This window comes from Squalius cephalus (genome assembly GCF_949319135.1).
Source record: "Squalius cephalus genome assembly, chromosome: 9".
Taxonomy (NCBI): domain Eukaryota; kingdom Metazoa; phylum Chordata; class Actinopteri; order Cypriniformes; family Leuciscidae; genus Squalius; species Squalius cephalus.
In genome coordinates, this window is record NC_137130.1 from 14076598 (window position 1) to 14086312 (window position 9715).

Genomic DNA, 9715 nt, shown 5'->3' on the forward strand with positions numbered 1-9715 from the left:
GAACAGAACAAAATACATTGTTTTCACTTAATTATAATTTTTTTTAAATGATACTTACTTGCCTTTTAATTTATTTAAATCTTGTCTTGGTTATTTCTGCCCTGCTGTTCTAACTATAATAAATTACTCATTGTCTACTGGTCGTGCCAACAGCACTTAAAACTGCTGCTGTCACTTAAAAAAGCAAAACAGTGATTTTTGTTTTTTGCAACTTTCGTCCAATTTCACATCTTCCGTTTATGTCTAAAATTTTAGAGGGTGTTGTTAGGTCTCAATTGCACAATCATTTAATGGTTAATAATTTGTTCGAGCCCCTTCAATCTGGGTTTAGGAAAATGCATAGCACTGAAACAGCCTTTTATTAGCTTCTGATTCTGGCTCCTTGTCAATTCTCATTCTACAAGATCTTAGCTTAGCTATTGACACCTTTGACCATATGCCTTTACTTAACCGATTGGAAACTGTCTTTGGTGTATCTGAGACTGCCTTAAAATGGTTTAGGTAAATTTTTAGGGACTGCAGTCATTTTGTTTAAATGGGTGGCTTCAGATCTGAGGTGGGTCCTGTTTGTACTGGTGTCCCACAGGGCTCAGTTCTTGGTCCTTTGCTCTTTAGCATTTATATCTACCCTCTTGATCAGCTATTAAGATCTCTTAATAGCTTGCAATCTTCTCAGTGTGGTCTCTTAGTTGTTCCCAAAACACGGCTTCGTTCCAGGGGTGACAAGGCCTTCTCAGCATATGCTCCAAAACTGTGTAATTCTCTCCCAGCTGACATCAGGGAAGCAAAATCATTAGATCTTTTTTTTAAAACTTGTCTTAAAACAAATTATTTTAGAATTGCTTTTACTTGATTTGTTTTTCTATTGGTGTTGTTTTTGGTTATCTGCCTTTTGTTATATTTACAGTGTAATGTTCTTTTATTGTTGTGCTTGATTTTGTCTAAAGCTTTCATATAAAGTGCCTTGAGAAAGTAACTTTTAACGGCGCTATATCAAATTAATTTATTATTACTTTAACTGTGTGGGGTTTTGTGTGCAGTGTGTGATTGTTTCATACTTTTTAAATTAGTCCGTTCCTGCTAAAACCAGTTGTTGCTCTTGTGATTGCATTCCTCTTTGCTCTGAGTAGCGTGAAAAGTCCCCCTATGAAGCCCCTTTGAAGTGTGTGTTGAGGTTAGGAGGTGTGTTTGAGCCAGAATTCCGAATATTCTAGTTAGGTGTTAATATGTCTACTACCGTCTCTCAGGAAATGTATTTTTTTACATGTTGTTCTGTCACTCACAACCAACTACTCTTAAATACTTTAGATAAAGCTGATTCAACTATTTTAAAAACATGTTCAAATCCTACTTGGGCAATGAATGGGGGTCTAACATTTATTTATTTATATTACAGATGAATATCTGAGATGATACAAGTTTATACTGTAGGTTATCACAAAATGTGATTCATGCTTTCTTATGATAGTTGACTGAATTACACCAAAGCATTTTGAGGTTGGTAATAACATGAAATGAAATATTTCTACATTTTTTAATAAAAAAAATCTGACTATAAATGTTTAAGATTTAAGAAAATTACATGAACTACATTATTGTCTATTCAAACAGGGATAGAAAAATGCCAGCTAATGTGAACATGTTGCTGGCTGTGCTGGGGTACTAACTAACCACGAAGTTCATCAAGGGTGCTGCAGGAAGTCACTCTCAAACTGCTGTTCACTTCAGAATGTAGAATCATGTGGCATCGATACTTGATCTCAGAATATAGGACATGCAGTTTTGCTATATATTATATAAAATACTAGGTTACTATATAGCAGCCTATAAAGAAGTGGAAAAGAGTACACTAACAGAGTTTACTGAAATGCAACTTTATTTAATGTTGTCTCAAGTAAAGAGTTCTGTACATGCACAGTATTGACAGCTTGCTAATATAGCAAAGGCTTATTATTTTTAAATTACAAAGATCAACAATAAAACCTGTAAATCTATGATTTCTTTTTTTCCTTTCAGATGATCCTAAAGATTAAGTAGAAATGGATAATTTAATAAAAAAAAAACCCTCTGCCATCTCACTTTAGATGATACTATAAACATAGATGACCTTTTACCAAAGAAAACAAGGGTCCATGTCACCTCATTAGTGCAAACAGTAAACATGAGAAGGGGGAAAAATGGGATATTTCCAATTTAGGATTATTGTGAGGTTATCTCAGTCCTCCTATCCTCAAATTCCCAAATTATTGATTTCAAATTGCTATTGAACATAAAATATGAAAATACAGAAAATCTCAGAATATGAGATACATGTGAGTAAACTGGATATTAATGTTATTTATTTATTTTATTTTTTTCAAAAAAACATTCCCTCAAACTAATTGGTCTTTGCAGAAGAACATGATGGCAGAAGAATATTCATATGCTTATTCAGATTATGAACAGGACTAAACCCACCAATCTAAAGTATATGTGTACACTCAATCACTGTGCAGACTCTTGAAATTAAAGCGCCTCCTGTCTGTGAAACTCTGCATCTAAGGAGAAAAAAAGAAAACAATAGGTTGCCAATTAACAAAATAATTATTCTACAATACAATTAATTATAAATTAATTACATCTACAATTTGATTTATAATCTTATAAGTAATTCTCTAAAACTACTGCAAAACAACATTATTTCAAATATGCTCATTTGTGGCTACACAATTGAAGTCACATGTAAACAAAGAAAAGCACACACTCACCTGGCTAGGGTCTCTTGTGAAGTATCTCTTCTCTATTACCTAAAAGAGACACAACGTATATACGTGTTGATACATTGCACAGAGATATATCAGACATTTACTCACAAAATGACAGAGAATCATTAGGGTCAAAAAGGAAATACAGACTTTAGTTTAATTAAAGTTGCTACCTTGTCAAAAAAACGGCTCAATTTAACAGCATTTGATGATCCGGCCGCAAGATACCGTGGATTTGTACAATCCTGAGAAGAAAAGCAGGAAAAAGCTCAGAATGCATAACGGACAAGTTTTTTTTTTGGCTTAATATTATGTTAGTTTAGGTTAAAACATTATAACAGCACTAAAAGGCACACACAAGGTTAATCTCTTCCGCATTAAAGTCTTCAGACAGAAAGGCAGTGCGGGTCAGGACATCATTCCTCTTGTTTTCCGGGATCTGATCAAATTTGGTGCCAATTAGCAGGAGAGGAACTGAGTTCTCTGCAAACTGTTCTCTATCATAATCTCTGCAAGAGCAAAACATCAGAATTAACTTATTTCAGCATATCTAGGCAATTATAGACATAATCAAATATTCGCTCACTGTATTCTGATTTATTTACCACAAAATATAAGCATTGTATTTCAGCTGAAGAAATGCTTGATGCAATCATTCTAACAGAATCAGAAGTTAAACTTGACTCACCCATTTGATACAATGATGCCAGTTGGAGAGGAGTCTTTGCTCAGGGCCTCCAGTGACCAGCGGTACAGATTCTGGGAGGATTTCTTGTTGGTCAGATCATGAACTAAAATAATGCCTGCAGGAAAAAGACAAACATAGTGATTTAGCATTAAAGAAGAGTCGTTGCAAATGTGCAAATTTTTTTCTTTTTGTGCACATGAAAATACAACTTTTAATTTTTGTGTCTGATACTTAACCATTTACAGAATTGTAAAACACAGCTCTAGAGCTTTTAACACTGCTGGCACTGCCAACAGATCCTCCAACGTCCCAGAGTTCAGTGTAGTACGTCTTCTCGTCTGGAGTGCCTTCTCTGTAGTCATGTACCTGTGCAAAGTATCAAGACAGGTTTTGCTATGATAATAACACAGTTAATTAATAATAATTACTGATAATTTTCACTGTACCCTGACGTCCACTGAGCAGCCTACAGTCCATGAAGGATTCCCCAAAACTTGATTCTGGCAAAGTAAATGTACAAGAGAGGACTTCCCTACTCCTGTCAACAGACATAAAATAACACTGATCAGAGGAGACATATCGAGGCTCACAAAGTATTTCTGTACAACATCTAAGTGGATTAAGTTCCTCGTGATAGATATTCTCTAATAAACATAATACTAGTATTGCAGAAATCCAAGCTAATGTGGCAGGCTAATACCTCCAGCTTGAGTCGAATATTATACAACACGCTTACATTTTAAATTTACATTCACATTATGGGTTACCGAAATGAAGGTCGATAGATTATTTAAATAATATTTATTACCAGAATCTCCCAAGACCAACACTTTCACCCTATCCAAAGATGCCATTTCTTTCCGGAAGTACACTGTGTAAACTCTCTGCACGTCTATGAAAACAAAATAAAAGTTGCGTGCAGAACGACATAGTGATAATAAAAAATAAAAAAAAAGTATTGGAGTAAAGTATAAATTCAAATAAATAAAGTTCCATCTTATATTTAGTAATAGCTCTTGTGGGATATTCTGATATATATTCCGAATTTATAATATAATACAATATAAACAATATAATATATTCTAATATATAATGTAATATATTATAATACAATACAATACAATGTAATATAATATAATATAACATAATATAATCACGTTTTCTTGACTCAGTGAGTCTTCTTTCGATAGAACTTTTATAAAACTTCCTTTTTAAAAAGAGGCGGGACTTGTGGCAGAGCAGGAAGAGGCTTTTTGATAGACATCACAGAAAGCCGGTGTGTTTTATTGGACTTCTGAAAGAAACACAAGTACCCATGGCGGTTAGAGGAATGAAACTGTCGAGTGTGTGTTTTCTGCTTTTATATTTGATAGTGACAGTGCTGGCTGGGTAAGTGAATATCGTGTTATTTTCATCGTTTAGGTTCAGTGCATTATAAACTCACTAACGTTACTCTGGCTGGTACACATGTTTCACTGTGATTGGTCTACGCCACTGTTCATGCATCATGCTGATGAATCTCGCCATAAACTACTTTATATAACCTCGTTATTTATTGTAATTTAATGTGTTTATTTAAAGCCCGGAGTGTTTTTTTAAAATAGGACATTGTTTTTATTTTTTTTATTTTTAAGTATCTGCCGATAATTGCTGTAACAAGGCTGCAGCTTGTCATCGATGCCACATGTTTAACGTATATACATTTTAGAAATATCTGAAGCTTTTATTGTGCCTTGGCTGATTTCCTCGTCAAGATGTGTATGTTAAATCAATAGACATCCGTATCTATGTAGCTGTATCTGTTCATCAATAATTTGAATGTATGAATTGATGTATGATTCAAAAGTTCTAAAATAATGTGTATTTTCAGGCGGGATTTCTACAAAATTTTGGGGGTTAGTAGATCAGCATCAATTAAAGATATTAAGAAAGCCTACAGAAAGCTGGCATTGCAGCTTCATCCAGACAGAAACCAAGATGACCCAAATGCCCAGGACAAATTTGCAGACCTTGGAGCTGCTTACGAGGTATGGCTGTTTATGTTGAGTCATTTCACGTGGGGCTTTTTATTCGTTTTGACCACGCTTCATATGTTGAACAAAGACAATTTTACTCCGTTATAGATATTCAAATTGATGTGACTTAGTTTTCATGCAAATAGTATGCGTAACTAACTATACAAATATTTGAACTGGCTATGCTTTGTTTCACTAAACTTAAAGCATCACTAGACATATTTATTATTTCTGAACAAAACGTCAGTATAATGTCAGTGAATATGACAAGCATGATCGTTGTTGTTAGAAACGAACCGATGGAGCGATTTGATTGGTTGGAAGAAATGTGTGGCCGCCTCTGATTGGTTGAAACATCTGCTTATTGTCATTCATTTGATTTGTGACGTGGATCGCTAGTGTAGCTTGTGCACATTGTAGGCTACAATATTACAAAGTTTAATTTTTACACAGTAAATGACTTATTGTTTAAAGGAAATTAGTAATTGGTCGACTTCATTGTGACATAAATAATATTGTAAAGGATTTTAAAAGTATACTTTTTCATTTATAAAAAAATATTTTAAGTATAACATGCAACAGTAATAATTAGACTTAAATATATTTAGATATTTAGTATATTAGTATATAATATGATTATGATTGTACATCTGAGGTCATCTTTTTTCAGCAGGATGCTTAAAAGAAAGAAATTTGAAATAAATCCAGGGTTGCTTGCCTGGGCCAAAAACAACACAGAAAGCTACAAAAACACCTCAGCTATTTAAAATGTGGTGGCAAAAATGGCTGTTATTTATCTGCCTTTGTATATTTCATAAGATCTAATCATGGCTTTACACACTAAAGTGTCCTTTATGTTCTTGTGTTAAACAAAAATAATCTCATAAAGGTAGAACAACAACTTCAGGGGGCAAAGTTAATTTCTGACATTGGCTATAAGTGAGTTAATGATGTTTTTCCAGGATAAAAATACTATTTTCTTATGGTGCTTTTTAAACGCAGGTGCTCTCAGATGAGGAGAAAAGGAAACAGTATGATGCATATGGAGAGGAGGGGTTAAAGGAAGGCCATCAAAGTTCACATGGTGATATATTCTCCAGGTAAACAAGCCTACAATATTAAGATGGCACCCACCTAATTAACATTTTCTTTAACAGTTAACTACTGATATTTTTGTGCATTTTCCATTAACATTGTTTGATTTGTCAAATGAGCTTGTATTATAGATTTTCAAAAGTCTGATGCATAGTTGTTTATCTAGTTTCAGAAGCATGTCTGTTTGAAACAGAAATGTTGTCACTGTAACGGCACATTCAATCTACACTATGTGACTGCACTGATATTCATATGTTTTTTTGTTGTTGTTTTTCAAGTTTCTTCGGCGACTTTGGGTTTATGTTCGGTGGAAATAGGCAGCCGGCCGGCCGGGATATTCCCAGGGGTAATGACATCGTCCTGGATCTTGAAGTAACCCTAGAAGAGGTGTATTCAGGGAATTTTGTGGAGGTGAGTTTCTTTTTGTTCTTGATCCCTCTCCATTTCCTTCCTGATGCACTGTAGTATTCAGACCTTCTGTGTTCTTTTATAGGCTTTTGTTTGGCAGTGTACATAGTCACATGGTAATGTACAGTAATCTCCTTTTGCTTTTCCTGTCTTTCCTGTGTTTCCTCTCTTCTTCAACACGTAGGTGGTACGAAACAAACCTGTAGCAAAAGAAGCGCCAGGCAAAAGAAAATGCAACTGCCGGCAGGAAATGAGAACCACACAGCTAGGACCAGGTCGCTTCCAGATGACACAGGAAGTAGTCTGTGATGAATGCCCCAATATCAAGTAAGTTTGCCCGATAATCACTCTCACTTTGACCCAACAAGACGGTTCATGATTTTCTATTAAGTGCTGTATCATTGTTTCCAGGCTTGTGAATGAAGAGCGAACACTAGAGGTGGAGATCGAGCAGGGTGTGAGAGATGAGATGGAATACCCTTTCATTGGGGAAGGTATAGGAAATAATTCTACAGATAACTCAGTACAGTAACACTTAATTTTATGAATTTGCTAGATACTGCAACATGATTTAGCAAGTGTGTATCTGTTGTTTGACTGACCACAGGTGAACCTCACATTGATGGTGAGCCTGGAGATCTGCGTTTCCGCATCAAAGTTTTGAAGTAAGATTAAAGTAATATATTATTGTGATAAGAATAATTAATTGAACTCTTAATGTATGTTTAATATACTTTCAATGAATGTACCTGTTTGAAAGAGTGAGATTTAAAATTGTGTTTCAGTTTATCACATGTAAATTTGTTCTTGTCCAGGCATCCTCTGTTTGAGCGCAGAGGTGATGACCTTTACACAAACGTCACCATCTCTCTGGTAGAGGCTCTGGTCGGTTTTGAGATGGACATCACTCATTTAGATGGCCACAAGGCACGTTTAATTTCCCAGATTTTACTGTCAACAGATTAACTTTTCTTTTTTTTTTTTTACTTTATGGTTATGTTAGAATGTAAAATTTGGCGTGTACATGATTTCTTATATCTATATATATATCTCTCTATCTCTATATATATCTCTCTCTCTCTCTCTCTCTCTCTATATATATATATATATATATATATATATATATATATATATCAAATTTAAAGTTACATTAGTTTTTTTCATGTCATGTACATGCATTCATACACAGCAACTCATTCTGATGACATGCACCATTAAGGTGGATATCCAACATTTGCTAATAAATATTAGTATTGACCGGTACAGATTACTTAAAAATGATTGGTTGATAACCAATATGAACACAAAATAATGTGCATCCCTAATATCCTCCTGTTGTCATGTGTCGTCGTGTTTGCTGTATAAAATAAGGCTGTTCACAAACTCACAGAGACTCATCTTGTGGTCTTGTAGGTGCACATTGTGAGAGATAAAATCACTAAGCCAGGAGCACGTATTTGGAAGAAGGGTGAGGGCCTACCAAATTTTGACAACAACAATATCCGCGGATCGCTCATAGTCACCTTTGATGTAGATTTTCCAAAGGAGCAGCTTGATGACCAACAGAAAGATGGTAAGAGAACATATAGAGAATATAAAAAATGGGATTTTTAAAAAATTGTCCCTCTTCTGTGTGACTACTGTGGTGTTTCTGGATGTTTTATGCATTTGTGAGTTAATAAATTCAACAAATATTTTTTTTTCAGGTATAAGACAACTTCTGAAACAGGCACCATCTCAAAAGATTTATAATGGACTGCAGGGATACTGACAAACCAGCCAAGTAAATCAGGACTGATTGCCCTGTCCCTGTCTGCCCCACACACACACGCACGCACACACACACTTAAATGCACACTGAGGAACAAGCAATGGTTTTTTTTTTCTGATTGTTCTCAGGAAGGGTTGTTGTTAATGTTTTTTTTTATTTTTTATTTTATTTTATTATTTTCTCCTTCATTTAAGTTTTTTAAAAGCCTTGTTTTCTCATGGAACGTATTTTTTTAATTGGTTAAACATGCCACCCCCACCCCCAAGATTAGTTTTAATTTTAAAACTAATATAAAATTATTCGTTTTTCCTTACATGGTCCCCTGTTTCCTATTTGGATAAGTAGTTCAAGACATTTTCCATCAGTTTAAGTGTTGGACACTAACTTTCTGCTATGACCTGTCAACCACCATCCACTCATGGATCAGCATTAGTGCCAGTTGACCTGAGACCTACAACAAAAACAGAAAGAGGACTGAAACTTCAAACCAGAGGACAATTTAAACACCTGCCTCAGCACTGTATGTCTTCAAGACCTTTTTCTTCAGGTGTTTTAAAAAAGAAACAATTATATGAATGTAAGTTCATTGAACTTTCTCAACTTAGACTCTTCAGTCTTTGGTCTGCTTGTTTTAAAGAACAGATTTATCACGGTTCTTGCAGTTGGTGTAGTTTTTGTGTTCATCAAGCTACAAATCTTATTTGTGTGTCTGTGTCTCTGTGTGTGTGTGGGTCTGGGTCTGTTTTCTCTGGGGCATTTACTTGGGTTTTGAAGTTCAAACAAAAGACCTCTTCAACTGTATAGTTCAGCTCTTTCCTGTGAATTTTTTATGTGACAGACTCACTTTCTTGTTTCTTTCACAACCCCTCCTGATGTTCAGCCCACTGGGTCTCTTTCTAGTTTTTCACTTTCCTTTGCAGTTTTGTGAACCGCACCAGACAAAACAGAACAACATCTTAGGATAACTTGTGCACAAGTCAGGGAAATATAATTT

General features: G+C 34.9%; 2 protein-coding genes across 2 annotated transcripts; one reads left to right on the forward strand and one right to left on the reverse strand.

Moving 5' to 3' along the window:
- Window positions 1–1854: 1854 nt before the first annotated feature.
- Window positions 1855–4322, reverse strand: rabl3 (RAB, member of RAS oncogene family-like 3). The gene is made up of 8 exons (XM_079881676.1): window positions 4241–4322; window positions 3879–3970; window positions 3669–3798; window positions 3433–3547; window positions 3103–3253; window positions 2918–2989; window positions 2748–2786; window positions 1855–2537 (listed from the first exon to the last, which is right to left on the reverse strand). Exons 1-8 carry the CDS (start codon window positions 4284–4286, stop codon window positions 2481–2483), a joined length of 702 nt encoding a protein of 233 aa, XP_079737802.1. The 5' UTR covers window positions 4287–4322; the 3' UTR covers window positions 1855–2480.
- Window positions 4323–4654: 332 nt separating this feature from the next.
- Window positions 4655–9376, forward strand: dnajb11 (DnaJ heat shock protein family (Hsp40) member B11). Its single transcript, XM_079881377.1, has 10 exons — window positions 4655–4821; window positions 5303–5459; window positions 6450–6547; window positions 6821–6953; window positions 7135–7277; window positions 7362–7444; window positions 7558–7615; window positions 7766–7877; window positions 8364–8523; window positions 8657–9376. The coding sequence occupies exons 1-10, from the start codon at window positions 4748–4750 to the stop codon at window positions 8719–8721; spliced, it is 1083 nt and encodes a 360-aa protein (XP_079737503.1). The 5' UTR covers window positions 4655–4747; the 3' UTR covers window positions 8722–9376.
- The last annotated feature ends 339 nt before the right edge of the window (window positions 9377–9715 follow it).

Coding starts and splice junctions, on each gene's coding strand:
- rabl3 (XM_079881676.1), bottom strand. CDS start 4,286: ATGGCATCTTTGGATAGGGTGAAAGTGTTGGTCTTGGGAGATTCTG. Junction 3,971..4,240: donor GTTGGTCTTGGGAGATTCTG/GTAATAAATATT, acceptor GTCTGTTGACAG/GAGTAGGGAAGTCCTCTCTT. Junction 2,787..2,917: donor TGAGCCGTTTTTTTGACAAG/GTAGCAACTTTA, acceptor TGTCTCTTTTAG/GTAATAGAGAAGAGATACTT.
- dnajb11 (XM_079881377.1), top strand. CDS start 4,748: ATGGCGGTTAGAGGAATGAAACTGTCGAGTGTGTGTTTTCTGCTTTTA. Junction 6,954..7,134: donor ATTCAGGGAATTTTGTGGAG/GTGAGTTTCTTT, acceptor TTCAACACGTAG/GTGGTACGAAACAAACCTGT. Junction 8,524..8,656: donor TGATGACCAACAGAAAGATG/GTAAGAGAACAT, acceptor TTTTTTTTTCAG/GTATAAGACAACTTCTGAAA.